Source organism: Balaenoptera ricei, chromosome 5, assembly GCF_028023285.1.
Source record: "Balaenoptera ricei isolate mBalRic1 chromosome 5, mBalRic1.hap2, whole genome shotgun sequence".
NCBI lineage: Eukaryota > Metazoa > Chordata > Mammalia > Artiodactyla > Balaenopteridae > Balaenoptera > Balaenoptera ricei.
This window is the reverse complement of record NC_082643.1, coordinates 34,429,917-34,445,826: the sequence shown is the minus strand read 5'-3', so window position 1 is coordinate 34,445,826 and position 15,910 is coordinate 34,429,917. Positions and strand designations below refer to the sequence as shown.

The window sequence follows — 15,910 nt, the reverse complement described above, 5'->3', positions numbered from 1 at the left end:
ATATATGCATCCAACATAGGAGCACCTAAATACATAAAACAAATATTAACATACAGGGAGAAACTGACAGTAATACAATAATAGTAGGGGACTTTAATACCCCACTTATATCAATGGGCAGATCATCCAGACAGAAAATCAATAAAGGCAACACTGACCTTAAATGACACATAAGACCAGATGGAATTAATAGATATCTACAAAACATTTCGTCCAAAAAGAATTCTCTTCACCTGACATGGAATATTCTCCAGGATAGGCCACAAAACAAGTCTCAATAAATTTAAGAAAATGGAAATAATACCAAGCACCTTTTCTGACCACAAAGGTATGAGACTAGAAATCAACTGCAAGAAAAAAACTGCAAAAAAACACAAACACGTGCAGACTAAACAAGATACTACTAAACAACTGAAGAAATCAAAGAGGAAATAAAAAAATACCTGGAGACAAATAAAAATGGAAACACAATCCAAGACCTATGGGATGCAGCAAAAGCAGTTCTAAGAGAGATATTTATAGCAATACAAGCCTACCATAGGAAACAAGAAAAATCTCAAATAAACAACCTAACCTTATACCTAAAGGAACTAGGAAAAGAAGAACAAAAAAACCCAAAAGTTAATGGAAGGAAAGAAATCATCAAGGTAAGAGTGGAAGCAAATGAAATAGAGAGTTAAAAAACAATAAAACTAAGTGCTGATTCTTTGAAAAGAACAGAAATGCAAAGGATCATAAGATACTACTACATCAATTACATGCCACTAAAATGGACAACCTAGAAGAAATGGATAAATTCCTAGAAACATACAAGCTCCCAAGAATGAATCAGGAAGAAATAGAAAATATGAACAGGGGCTTCCCTGGTGGCGCAGTGGTTGAGAATCTGCCTGTCAATGCAGGGGACACGGGTTCGAGCCCTGGTCTGGGAAGATCCCACATGCCACGGAGCAACTAGGCCCGTGAGCCACAATTACTGAGCCTGCGCGTCTGGAGCCTGTGCTCCGCAACAAGAGAGGCCGCGATAATGAGAGGCCTGCGCACCGCGATGAAGAGTGGCCCCCACTTGCCACAACTAGAGAAAGCCCTTGCACAGAAACGAAGACCCAACACAGCTATAAATAATTAAATAAATAAATAAAAATTTTTTTAAAAAAAGAAAATATGAGCAGACCAATTACCAGTAATGAAATTGAATCAGTAATTAAAAAAAAAAAAAACTCCTAACAAAACAAGTCCAGGACCAGATGGCTTTACAGGTTAATTCTACCAAACATTTAAAGAAGAGTTAACGCCTAACCTTCTCAAAGTATTCCAAAAAATTGAAGAGGAAAGAATGGTTCTGAACTCATTCTATGAGGCCAGCACCACCTGGATACCAAAACCAAAGACACAACAAAAAAAGAAAATTACAGGCCAATATCATAGATGCAAAAATCCTCAACAAAAGATTAGCAAACCAAATTTAACAACACATTAAAAGGATCATATACCATGATCAAGTGGGATTTATCCCACAAATCAGTCAATGTGATACACATTAACAAATTGAAGAATAAAAATCATGATAATCTCAATAGATGCAGGAAAAGCTTTTAACAAAACCCAACATCCATTTATGATAAACACTATCCATGAAGTGGGTATAGAGGGAATGTACCCCAACATAATATAGGCCATCTATGACAAACTGACAGCCAACATCATACTCAAAGGTGAAAAACTGAAAGCGTTTCCTCTACGATCAGGAATAAGACAAGGAGGCCCACTCTCACCACTTTTATTCAACATAGTATTGAAAATCCCAGCCACAGCAATCAGACCAAAAAAAAAAAAAGAAAAAAGAAAGAAAAATCCAACTTAGAAAGGAAAAAGTAAAACTGTTTGCAGGTGACATGATTCTATATGGAAAATCATAAAGATGCAACCAAAAATGTGTTAGAACTAATAAATAAATTCAGTAAAGTTGCAAGATACAAAATTAATATACAGAAATCTGTTGCATTTCTATACATGAATAATGAACTACCAGAAAGAGAAATTAAGAAAACAATCCCATTTACAATTACATCAAAAGAAATAAATTACCTAGGAATAAATCTAACCAAAGAAGTAAAAGACTTATACTCTGAAAACTATAGGACACTGATGAAAGAAAATGACAACACAAACAAATTGAAAGATACACCATGCTCATGGATTGGAAGAATTCATATTGTTAAAATGACCATACAACCCAAGACAATCTACAGATTCAGTGCAATCCCTATCAAAATACCAAAGGCATTTTTCACAGAGCTAGAACAAATAATTCTAAAATCTGTATGGAAACACAAAAGACCCTGACTAGTCAAAGCAATCTAGAGAAAGGACAAAGCTGGAGGTATCACACTCCCTGATTTCAAACTAATTACAAAGCTACAGTCATTCAAAACAGTATGGTACTGGCACAAAAACAGACACGTAGATCAATGGAACAGAATAGAGAGCCCAGAAATAAACCCACACTTAAATGAGCAATTAATCTATGACAAAGGAGGCAAGAATATACAATGAGGAAAAGACAGCCTCTTCAATAATAGTGTCGGGAAATCTGGACAGCTACATGCAAAAGAATCAAACTGGACTACTTGCCCACACCATATACAAAAATAAATTCAAAATGGATTAAAGACCTAAATATAAGACCTGAAACCATAAAAGTCCTCTTAGAAGAAAACATAGGCAGTATGCTCTTTGACATTGGTCTTAGCAATATTTTTTTGGATCTATCTTCTCAGGCAAGGGAAATGAAGGCCAAAATAAACAAATGGGACAACATCAAACTAAAAAGCTTTTGCACAGCAGAGGAAATCATCAACAAAACAAAAAGTCAGCCTACTGAATGGAAAAGTATATTTGCAAATAATATATTCAATAAGGGGTTAATATCCAAAATATACACAGAACTCATACAACTCAACATTAAAAAAAAAGCCAATTTTTAAATGGGCAGAGGATCTGAATAGACATTTTTCCAAAGAAGACATACAGATGGCCAACAGACACATGAAAAAATGCTTAACATCACTGTCAGGGAAATGCATATCAAAACCACACTTCACACCTGTCAGAATGGCTATCATCAAAAAAGACAACAAATAACAAGTATCTGGGATATGGAGAAAAGGAAACCCTCATGCATTGCTAGTGGGATTGTCAATTGGTGCAGTGACTATGAAAACAGTATGAAGTTTCCTCAAAAAACTGAAGACAGAACTAGCATATGATCCAGCAATTTCACTTCTGGGTATTTACTAATTTGAAAAGATACATGCACCAGTGTTCACTGCAGCATTTTTACAATAGGTGAATGGATAAAGATGTGGTATATACATACAATGGAATATTACTTAGACATCAAAAATATCTTGCTATTTGTGACAACATGGATGGATTTAGAGGGTATTGTGCTAAGTGAAATAAGTCAGACAGAGATAAATATATGATCTCACTTGTAAGTGTAATCTAAGAAACAAACAACAAAAAGACTTAGATACAGAGAACAAACTAGTTTTCTGTGGTTGCCGGGGAGGGGGGAGCAGAATAGGTGAAGGGGACTAAGGGGTACAAACCTCCAGTTATAAAGTAAATAAGCCATGAGGATATAATATACAGCATAAGGAATATGGTCAATATTTTAATAACTTTCAGAATAGTTTCGTAACTTATTGTGGTGATTGTTTCATAATATATGCAAATGTCAAATCACTATGTAACGCTCCTGAAACTAGCATATCAACTATATTTCAATTGTTTTAAAAAAGCATGTGATCAGCCAGATTGAATCAAGATTGTGTTGTTCTGTGTTTGTACATTTGTACTTGTTTGCATTTGGAAGCTGCTGTTGATGGCACCAGGCACAGCAGAATAGTTCAGGACCAACCATGTCTATGTGAATTTTCCTGTTTACGTAGCACATGGACAGAAATGACAAGTCAGTAGCAAGTCAGACTGTTAGCTGCAACTGCCACTTGATTCAGGTAGCAGTTTTGGATGAAAAGTAGTGGTTCTCAACTGGGGGAAATTTTGCCCCATGGGGGACATTTGGCAATGTCTGAAAACATTTTTGTCACAACTTGGGGAAAGGTGCTACTGGCATCTAGTGGGTAGAGGCCAGTGATACTGCGAAACGTCCCACAATGCACAGGACAGTCCCTCACAACTACAAATTATCCAGCCTAAATACCAATAGGCCCAAGGTTGAGAACTGATGACCTAGGGGTCAAAGAGTGCATTAATTTTTCCCCTTCCCTGGGATCTAAGTTGTTTTCTTCCCAGGTGCCATGGTTGTTGTCTTCCCTCCACTGCCACAAAATCTGTACCTATAATTTCATATTTTCTCCAGTTATCCCTACTTTGACCTAGACCTTCTGTCCTGATTATCATCCAGGAGGCAGCCAAGATGAGATGATCCTTTTTGGGGGATTGCCATATTCTGTGACCCAGTCAGGTATGTAGTACCGGAGGTGAGGGTGATAGAGTCAAAAACCTTTTTAAAGCTCAACAGTGCTAGATATCCGTGGATGGTAGGCAGCTGTGAAATAGCCATCAAATACTCTATTGGCTCATTGCCAGGTGGCCTTTGTAACAAAAAGCACTGCATTGCTAGATTGCAAGTGGTCCAAAAAACTAAGAACATGACACATATGACATATTAGCTTGAAGGGCTGCAATTGTGTGGCCAAAGTCAGTTGATCCGACTGGGACAGCAACATTGTAACCTAAAAGTGTGTTAACAGTGCTGAGGCACCATCAGCTACCCTGAAAGGTGACCAAAGGACCGGTGTAGTTAGTCCATCAGTAGTCAGTCTATGTGATATGGCCTCAACTACCTCAAGACAAATGGGCTGACTTTTGGCAGGAGTCACAAGTCTGCCATGCATGAGGAAGAGTTCTTTACTGTGTGCACAGCCCATGATGGTGGACACGTAGCCATGTGTGAGAGCAGTCTGGGTGGTGCAGGCTTGATCAGCACCTTGATTTTACTAGGTCATATCAGAGAACTGGCCTTTACCACAGGCATCTACATGAGTGACCCAGATGGTCCAACCAGCAGCCACAATTTGTTCCCACAACATATGGCCTTTAAAAAGGGTGTTTTAATCTGCCTGAATAGTCTTGCAAGTGGCAGGCCCAAGAGTCAGCAAAGGTGACTGTTCATGTCCAGATCTACGAGAACAGCCTTGAGTTCAGCTCACTGAGCAGTGACCAACCACATTCACTTCAGCTCTGCATAGCTGGCGCTGAGGCTGGACAGCCACAGCAGCACAGTGGATACCATTAGCTTTTAACTTAGCTGAGCCACCGGTGATTCAGGTCCAGGTACTTAAGGGTCTCTGTGAAGTGAAGGTCCCTTTGAGGCAGCAGCTATGCTTCAGGTAATGGGGTGGGAGACAGTTTTCCAAGAGTTTCTGAGGCTGGCGCATTCCAGAAAACACTATTTTTACTTGACCAGGAAGGTCTCCAATACCCAAAGCATCCAACAAGGAGTCAGGCCTCCTTTCAGTCAATCTCACGTTTAGCAGTGGAAGTGTAATAGTACACTGGACTGGCCCAGAGGACCTGACACATACATAAATACTCATAAAATATTTATTTTATAAATAAAATAACTTCTTCTTCATTGTGAGTTTTGCTGAAACCCTATCCATGGGATTTGAATGCTTTATTTCCTTATTTACAGCATGTGCCAGTAAGCTTTTTCTGTAAGCGGCCAAGAGGCAAAATTGAGGATATTACGTAAGCAGAAAGAGAGGAAACAAATCTCTGTAAAATTTCTATTAATGAAGTCAAACTATGATGATTATTGAGTAAATTTTTTTCTGTAATACAGATCTTTCTTTTGGGGTAGAGTATAACATTTCACCTAATTAGGGTTCAAAGTTAGTGATCCTTCATCATTAAATCAATTCACCTCGCAGCTTGGAGTCTAGGTTTTCAACTATTTCTTCACAATTTGAATACTTGATGGTTGTCCCTTTTAATTTATTTAAAGTGCTATTTTTTTAAAGATTCATCTGTACATGCAAGAAAAAAATTGATTCACCTGTTAATGCTGATGTGTAATGAGATTTTATGTATTACATCTTTGAGGGTATTTTCTTTTTTTTTTTTTTTTTTAAAGAAATTCACATTCTTTTATTTATTTATTTATTTATTTATTTCTTTATTTCTTTATTTATGACTGTGTTGAGTCTTCGTTTCTGTGCGAGGGCTTTCTCTAGTTGCGGCAAGTGGGGACCACTCTTCATCGCGGTGCGCGGGCCTCTCACCATCGCGGCCTCTCTTGTTGCGGAGCACAGGCTCCAGATGCGCAGGCTCAGTAATTGTGGCTCACGGGCCCAGTTGCTCCGTGGCATGTGGGAACTTCCCAGACCAGGGCTGGAACCCGTGTTCCCTGCATTGGCAGGCAGATTCTCAACCACTGCGCCACCAGGGAAGCCCGAGGGTATTTTCTTACACAGGTCGTACATGTGGCACTCAAAACGTGGAGTTAAGTCACTGCAATTTGCAGTGTAGTGCAAAGTGATGAGGGTACCACATATGGTCTGTCACAACTACTCAACTCTGCCACGGTAGTGCAAAAAGCAGCAACTGACAATACATGAAGATGAAATGAATGTGGCTGTCTTCCAATAAAACTTCACTTGTGGATACTGGAATCTGAATTGCACATAATCTTCACATGTAGTGAAATACTTTAACTTTTTTCAGCCATATAAAAATGGAAAGGCCATTCTTAGTTTGCAGGCCATTCAAAAACAGAAACTGGCCAGGTTTATTCCATGAGCAGTAATTGGCCAACGCGTCTTACAGAGATACAGCCCAAGGAGTTTATCACATGGATGGTTAGGAACTACAACAGCTGCCAGAAGATTACAGGCAAAGGTCCTGTTAAAAACAAGTCAAGGGGGACTTCCCTGGTGGCGCAGTGGTTCAGAGTCCACCTCCCAATGCAGGGGACATGGGTTCGATCCCTGGTCAGGAAGATCCCACATGCCACAGAGCAACTAAGCCCGTGAGCCGCAACTACTGAACCTGCGCTCTAGGGCCCGTGAGCCACAGCTACTGAACTCCGCGCGCCTAGAGCCCGTGCTCCGCAACAAGAGAAACCACCACAATGAGAAGCCCGTGCACCGCAACGAAGAGTAGCCCCCACTGGCCGCAATTAGAGAAAGCCTGCACGCAGCAACAAAGACCCAACTCAGCCAAAAATAAATAAATATAAAAAAAAAAAAGTCAAGGAAACAGAACAAATGCCAAAAACTATAGTTCAGGAAAATTTTACCCCCCCCAAAAAAGTTTTTTTTGAAACTATATATAAAGATTGTACAGACATTCCTTGGTTTGACTACGCTTTGCGTCAAGCAGTTCTACCGGCGTCATTTTTCCAACAGCATTTGCTCATTTCCTGTCTGTCACATTTTGGTAATTCTTGCAATATTTCAAACCCTCTACCAGCAAAAAGATTATGACTCACTGAAGATTCATATGATGATTAGCATTTTTTAGCAATAAAGTATTTTTAAATTAAGGTATATACATTTTAAGACAATGCTATTGCACACTTAATAGACCACAGTATAGGGTAAACACAACTCTTATATGCACTGGGAAACCAAAAAATTCCCAAAACTCACTCTGCTGTGATATTCACTTTATTGAGGTGGTCTGGAACCAAACCCACAGTATCTCCAAGGTATGCCTGTACTGCATACCTGAGACTATTCAATCAGACTATTACCAAAACTCATTTTATAAAATTATTCGATTTTAAAGAAACAAAAAATTCTTTGGGCTTTTAGCCAAAACCAGAAAGTGACTTGTAAGGGAAGGAAAATTAATTATCCTCAGACTTTCATTAGCAATTCTTTATTGCCAGAAGAAAATAGGAGTGGTACACTTAAGGTGCTCAAAGAGCAAACTGAGGATTTTAGATCCAATAAAAGTGACTTTCAGGTATAAAGCAAATAACCAACTGTATTCAACATACAAGAACTCAGAAAATGAACTTCTTGAGCAATCAACCAGAGAACAAGCTTCAGCTAAAACTAGAGCAATGAACTTAAAAGACTGGAAGTGGGCATTAAGAACATATACTTGTAGCACTGAGACCACACAAGGGCTAAGAAGGAGAATGTAAGTTCTGGCCATGTGCTCCAGCAGTGTTAACACAGTACTGTAAAAATGTACTGGGCCATATGCCAAAAAATTTTAAAATTGTTCTCAGTAATTACATTGGTGGTGGTGTTGAGACTTACGCATGCAATGTGGGATAATGATGGGACATTCTATCAGTCAACATGTCACTGAGAACTTCTTTGCATTTTCCAGCTTTTAGAGGCCACTCACTTCCCTTGGCCCCTGGCCCTTTCTCCATCCTCAAAGCCAGCAACATCGGGCAGTCTTCACATCGCATTATCCCAACCTCCTCTTCAGCCTCACACTTCCACATTTAAGAACTTGTATAATTACATTAGGCTCACCCTAATAATCTAGGATACTCCCCCTAGTATCTTTTCTCCCCACATGAGCACTCTTCAAATTAGTGGTGCCACTCAAATGTACACATTAAAGAAGCAAAAGCCAATTTCAAATCAAGTGTTAGTTTTGCTACCTATTTCAGTCATGCCTTAACATAAAGGTCTTCAATAACATATTCAAAGATTCAAAATTTGTATCCCTGGTCACAGAAATTTTCCTGTGAAAGACCAAGATAAATTGTTCTGGGTGGAAAGAATCAAGTAGAGAAAAGCCACCTGTTAATACTTAATATCTATGTATTAAGTATGTAAAATATTAAATGGGAAACTTAAGAATTACCTCTTATAGTATTTTTTATTAGATGGATGTTAAAACTCCTTCAAGTTGGCCTATGGGAAAGTAACTTGATTATATCAATCACCAAACAAGCCAAACCATTTTTTAAAAAGTAAACACATTCTTTTTGGAAGCATTTTCAAATGAACCCTTTCAAAGAGAACCATGCCAAGCCCTATTCAGAGATGTAGCAGATGGGAGCTTGACTCGCAGTATCATCTGACTAAATGATGTCCCCCATCAAGAAAACCACCACTTATGTAACTCAATTCCTGGTCCCCACCCTCAATGACCACGCTATTGACCTAATTTCTTTCTACCCTGAAAAGGAAGCCCGTCATCAGTGAGCTGGACCAAAAAAAGAAAAAAGAAAACTTGTCCACATGGAATTTTTCTAGTAGCCACAAGTGAAACTATAGAAAAAAAAAAAAATAAGGAAAACAAGGACTAGACAGGGTTTTTAATAAAATGAACCTATCAGCAGGGTCTGACTTAAGAGGTAAAAGAGCAAGCACCGTGGCCATCTAAGTGAAGACTGTTCCAAGCACAGAAAAACGAGTGCCAAAGCCCTACAGTAAGAATGTTCCTAGCTTGTCCAGGACAGTCTGGCTAGAAGAGTAAGGGAAGTGGTAGTAAGAGACACGTCAGAGGCAAGATCACGAGACCTTTTGGGTGAGCTGACCATCTAAAATAAACTTCCACGAAGTGTGTGGGCAGGGGGACAGACAGGGACACAATGACACAGGGAGACCAGGTAAGCAATAAAAATCCAGGTTGGTAATGACTTGCTCCAAGTGATAGCAACGGAGGTAGTAAGAACTGGTTAGATTCCAGATATATTTGGAATGAACTGTGAATGGTCAAGGATGACCACAGAGGACTTTGGTCTAAAACAGAAGGGTGGATAAAATTGTTGAGCTCAGGAACACCATTTCAGACATGTTAAATGCCTCACTGACATCCAATGAAGATATCAATCAAGTAGGGAGTTCGATAGGCAAACCTGGAGTTCAAAGATACAGATTAGAAGTAAAAATCTGACAGTTTATTTAAAACCAAGAAATTGAGTAAGAATATCTAGAAAGAGTATTGGCAAACACCCAGGGCCTAAGCCCTAGGGCTCTCTAACACTAAGGCCTGAAACAAACTAGCAAAGGAGAGTAGCCAGCAACATGGGAGGAAAAACCGAGGTGCAATTCCAGAAGGCAGTTAAGAAACACAGGGAAAATCGACTGTGAAATGTCACTAATAGAGATCAAGTAAAATGAAGGCCAAGAATGAACCACTGGACTTAGCAATGACATCTGGTAATTTTGACGGCAACAGTTTCCTTAGAGTGGTTGCAGCAGATTCAAGAAAAGTAAAATTAAATACAAGACATATGGTTAACTCTTTTGAGCTCTGCTATAAGGGATCTGAATAGGGGGATATCTGGAAGGGCAGAGGATTTGTTTGTATGCTGATAGGACTTGTAGAAGGAATACTGATAAAGGTGACAATTGGTGGAGCCAAGAACTTGACTAGGCAAGAGAAGGTGGAATCTGATGCTCGTCCTTGCACAGTTCACCCAGTTACAAGAGGGAAGGCAGAAAAAGTGAGAAATGCACAGATGGCAGGGTAGAAATAACAGGCATTTATGAGGTCCTCTTGTCATCTGTTCTCAAGAAGCAAGGTCATCAGCTGAACTGAGAATGAGAAAGTTGGAGGTTTGGGAGAAGAGGTATAGAACAGAATGGGTGACCGACTAGGAGGAAATACTGGATAGTGGGCAGCATTAAATGCCCACTTAATAGGAGACCAATAACCAATTTCTCTCTCTCTCTAGCCAACTTCAGCTTGACCATTAAGGGATACAGCGGGGCATTTACTGCTAGAGAAAAGAGAGCACTTAGATTTTTAAAAACGAAAAGAAAACAAAAAACAAAAACCTAAATGCCACTGTGCTCTTCTGTTTCCACTATGTTATCAGTCTAGCACAGTGGTTCACAAAGCATGGTTTCTGACCACCAGCATCACCTGAAAATGTTAAAAATGCAAATTTTCAGAGCTCACCCTAAAACTACTAAATCAGAAACTCCAGGGGCAGGGCACTGCAATGTTTTAAGAAACCTTCTAGATGATGTGAGAACCACCTTAAAAACTTAACCCGTGTAAAGAAAGTGTTTCCTTTTATTCACCATCTCTAACATGTCCAGACGATTCCAGTTGAAAACAGATCACTACCCTTTCTCAGCTACTTAGTAACTAAGAGCAGTGAATAAAATCCACACAAAAGGTCAGAAAAATTCACCACATTACTATCAAATCAGAACACCTGATTATTGTCAGATTATTTAAAAAGACTGATCAGAAATAAAATATCACAAATGAGGTCTTTTATTTGTCGCCATTAAAAGTCTGATTTTTAAACAGATTCCTGGACTGGTGGCTCATATCCATCAGCTCGTTCAACTTTAGCACCTGTCTCGTCTCCAGTAGCTTTTCCAGAACTACTACCTTCACCATGTAGCTCCATGAGTTTTCCCACTAAAAGGAAGAAAAAATTGTTAGTTATAGCATACCATATCTTGAAACAGTTATCTTCAATACTATGTCGGCAAGACAAAAAAAAGTACCATCATCTTGGCCTCAAAACAACATAAAACCACCAAACAATGTATTTGTCCACACAATTTTTTCTTTCAGGAATCCTGTGGTTTCTCACTTACATTCAAACTTGGGCTTCTTCAGCATTTTTACTTTTCTAACAAAGACATCATGGAGTGGATAAATAGATTGGCAGGCCTTTTCTATGTCTTTTCCAATGCTGTCTGGAATCCTGCAAACCAGTAATGATAAATTAGAATAAACTGACATTTCATTTAATCCACAGTAATCCTCATTCTGTTATTGCCCCTTCATAGGTGAAGGTTAAATGATCTGAATTATACAGCTAGTTAGTAGCAAAATTAGCATTTGAGCCTTCTGAGTCCAAGCCTTGCCTTTTTCATACACCCCTCTTAGCCAACTGCATGGGAACATCAGAAAAATGTTAACAGTTTTATCATCAGACATCATCTGGGACCGAAACATTTTATCATCACTTATCCCCATACATAACTGATTGTGAAGGGTTTATCTATTCAATGCATTTTCTAAGGCAAAGGCAAGTCCTGGGCTTCAAGTCTCACTGCCAGGAGAGAGCTTCATCCAAAAAAAGGATAAATAAACCAACAAATAACATTTACTGAACACTTAATATGCTTTCATTTCAAGAGATGCAGCTAGACGGTTTCACAGACAGAATTTAAACATAGTCTGACCCCACCTTGTCTCATCTGAGGGTTGCGTTGTGAGGGAAAACACTTACAATTTATTGACCACCTCTTTCAAGTCATTTGTCTGCACCTCTCGGGTCATGATTTCCATCATCTTCTTGCGGATCTGGCGGACCTGCTGGTGCTGGGCATAAGAGGTCTTCCGAATCTGATTGTTGCGTTTTTTAGTAAAACCCACACAGAAGAGACGAAGCAAATATCCATCGGTAGTCTTGACATCAACGTGAGCTTCAATCATGGTCTAGTGAAAAAAAGATGTGCCAGGTTTTAATGTTACCTATTTTTACCTCTCAAGTTCTAATTTTAAAAAAAGGGGGGCTTCCCTGGTGTCACAGTGGTTAAGAATCCGCCTGCCAATTCAGGGGGCACAAGTTCAAGCCCTGGTCCGGGAAGATCCCACATGCCACGGAGCAACTAAGCCCGTGCGCCCCAACTACTGAGCCTGCACTCTAGAGCCTACGAGCCACAACTACTGAAGTCCACGTGCCACAACTACTGAAGCCCGTGCACCTAGAGCCCATGCTCTGCAACAAGAAGCCCGCGCACCGCAACAAAGAGTAGCCCCCGCTCACCGCAACTAGAGAAAGCCTGCGTGCAGCAACAAAGACCCAACACAGCCAAAAATAATAAATAAATAAATTTTTTTTAAGTGGAGGCCAAGGACTCATTACACATATTAAGTATAATATAAATGACTAATTTACAGAGTTAACCTCCTTGAAGTGAACTTACCAACAATTACCCCAAATTCTTACTATCCTCCATATCAAACTGTGTTCTGAATAGTTGAAATGTTGTAATAACACTAAATACATATATTTTAAAATGTCCTTTATGTTCCAAACTAAAGCCAAGCTGAGGATTAAATATTTAATTTCACAACTATAATTTTTAAAAATCCATCATTAGTCTTATTACTACCTCAATTCAAAAAACAAAAACTATCTTAGGTACCAACAAAAACTAATTGACTTCTTTGCATTTTGTTAACTTTATCTTAGTCTAAAAAATGAATATAATACAATTATAGTGAAAGGACCTTAAAATATTTCCAGAAATGCAACTATAAAACCTTAGGAGAGTATCAGAAATAAATGTAACAGTATAATCATATCATACGGGACCAAAACATTTTGTCATCATTCATTCCCACACAAAAAACATCCCCAAACGGGATGGTTAGCCAGACATATCTGAACCATTATTTCCTGTAGTTAAACCAATGGGTACTAATGCTTTCTGTGTCAAGCTCTGTACTAAGCATGTTTACATGGATCTTTTATTTCATCCTCATAATTCCATGAGCTAATATTCTTTTTTTTTGGCTGAGCTGTGTCTTCGTTGCTGCGCACAGGCTTTTCTCTAGTTGTGACGGGCAGGGGTTACTCTTTGTTGTGGTGCACGGGCTTCTCACTGAGGTGGCTTCTCTTATTGCGGAGCACAGGCTCTAGGCGCGCAGGCTTCACTAGTTGTGGCTCGAGGGTCCTAGAGCGCAGGCTCAGTAGCTGTGGCGCACGGGCTTAGTTGCTCTGCAGCATGTGGGATCTTCCCGGTCCAGGGTTCGAACCCGGTCCCCTGCATTGGCAGGTGGATTCTTAACCACTGCGCCACCAGGGAAGCCCCACGAGCTAATATTCTTACCTACATCTTACAGATAAAGAAACCAAGGCTTAGCAAGCTTTAAGTTACTTTCCAAAGAGAACATAACTGGGAAAAAGAGCCAATTTCAGTCTCACACCAGAGGCTCTGCCACTCCTATTATAGCACAATAGATAATCAAAACTAGCCCAATCCATCCTTTCACTATAAAATTCACTAGATTCTGATGTCCAAAGGTATTCTGAGGACAGGCAAAGCTAAAACTGCAAACCTGCACCTAAATGTTCTTCAACCAGCCACTAATCCATGCAGCAAAAAAACCCTGATGATGGATCCAATATTAAATCTTGAACTCAATTTAAACAAATAAATAACTAAATTTAATTTAAACAGCCTCACTGCTGTTGCTCAAGTTCAACAGTGCCGATCCAAGAGTGCACACTTAATAACAGCAAGAAAACATCAAGGACTTAAAATGAAATCTAAACCTCAAATGCACAACACGCTCCTTTCCTGACATTAAATCATGACATCTTTGGTCATGCACGGCACAGCACCATGCACTTTAGAGAACTTTTGTTCTCACCTGCCATTTTTTGACCATGGAGCACATTTTGTCACGGGTAAGATCCATGCCATGGAAATTAGTCAGGCAGTTTTTGCCCTGAACATCCTCAGTAATAAGCTTGAATTTTCTAAATGCAACTTCATCATTCTGCAGATCAGCAAGGCTCACTTCAAACACACGACCCTTGAGGCCATCAGATGCGATTTCTACAAAACAAGAATCAATTGTTAACGTTAGGAACCACATAAGCAAAGTCAAGCCAACTAAGGTAATAGTCAAGCATTAAGTTTAGAAACCTAATGATAAATTATAAAGACCTTAACTTTTGTCAACCAAATCCACATGGACACCAACGACTTACTGACAGGGCTCATTAGAAGCTCAAAACTACCCATGCACATTTCATTGGTAATTCTAAAAGTGCCATCTTGCTTCTACAAGTGCTGTACTAAAAACAAGCCCCAAAGGGCCCAAAGCTGCAACCAAGAGCTGACACTTCCTTAATGTATCCCACCACAGAACAAAAAGTAGACCAAGATACATACATGTCTCAGTTTAAGAAAAATACAAACGAAGAAAAATATACTCACTGGTTCCTTGAGTTCTCGTGACTAGTGTTTTCCCAATATTTCTTATATTGAACATAGCTGGTGCTTTCACATCATACCAATCTTTCTTAGAAAATGGGTCAACCCTGGATTTAAAAACATGCTTAAATTTTATCGCAGATCACATAATTTGTTTTTTTAATTTCCCTCATTCCAATTACTCTAAAAAGCTAACTGACATGTAGACACTGGTGTAAACTATTCCTCTCAGTTAGGTGAGGGGCGCATATGTAAAATCTAGTTCTTCCCACCATGTCTATTTCACTGTGCAGGCCTGACACTTTGGTAAATTATGCCACGAACATATACACTCCCACCCCCCCCACCCATCGGTGCTTCCATTACACCGGCAACACTGCCTCCAAATAACATGCACGTCTCTTCAACTTTACTAGTACATGAAAACACATACTGGTAACTCAGGCTCCTTAGGGCCTCAAGCTAGCAGGAGCTCCCAGGTTCCACCCGGCCCAAGCAGGGGAAGGACGCGAGGTCCCGGATGGACAAGAAAAGTGCCTTTCACAACTCCAGCTCTTGGAAGGGCATTACCCGAGAAACTTACGAGGCCCGGGAGCCCACAAAACGGAACACGCCAGTCCCTAATCGCGGCAGCAATCCGACTCAAAAGGGGCGCGCATAAGGCCCACAAGGCCAGGGGGTAAGCAGCGGGTCCGCCGCAAAGCAGCACCCAGATCCGCCAGGCTGCGGTTCGGAATTCACCAACCCGGCACGGCCCGCGCAATCCAACTAGCATCCTCGCCATCTGGCCCACACCACGACTGAGAAACCGCCCGCCGACTCCAGTAGGACCCCCAAAACCGGGGGGCCACGATAGTTGCCACTTACACTTTCTTCTTGGCTCCCTTTTTACCGCCTTTCGTAAGGCGCTTGTTTTTTCCGACCGCCATAGTGCTGCTCCTAGAGCCAAAAGGGCGGAAGTTAAACTCGCGCGAGAT

General features: G+C 40.1%; 1 protein-coding gene and 2 non-coding genes across 3 annotated transcripts; all 3 read right to left on the bottom strand.

The window, feature by feature from the left end:
* Positions 1–11,215: 11,215 nt before the first annotated feature.
* On the bottom strand, positions 11,216–15,910 carry RPS3A (ribosomal protein S3A). The gene is made up of 6 exons (XM_059922599.1): positions 15,801–15,910; positions 14,937–15,040; positions 14,365–14,552; positions 12,212–12,420; positions 11,571–11,680; positions 11,216–11,388 (listed from the first exon to the last, which is right to left on the bottom strand). Exons 1-6 carry the CDS (start codon positions 15,860–15,862, stop codon positions 11,267–11,269), a joined length of 795 nt encoding a protein of 264 aa, XP_059778582.1. The 5' UTR covers positions 15,863–15,910; the 3' UTR covers positions 11,216–11,266.
* Positions 11,879–11,950, bottom strand: LOC132366780 (small nucleolar RNA SNORD73). The gene has a single exon (XR_009503508.1). It is a non-coding gene; the product is annotated as a small nucleolar RNA SNORD73 (small nucleolar RNA).
* LOC132366781 (small nucleolar RNA SNORD73) lies at positions 13,260–13,327 on the bottom strand. The gene has a single exon (XR_009503509.1). It is a non-coding gene; the product is annotated as a small nucleolar RNA SNORD73 (small nucleolar RNA).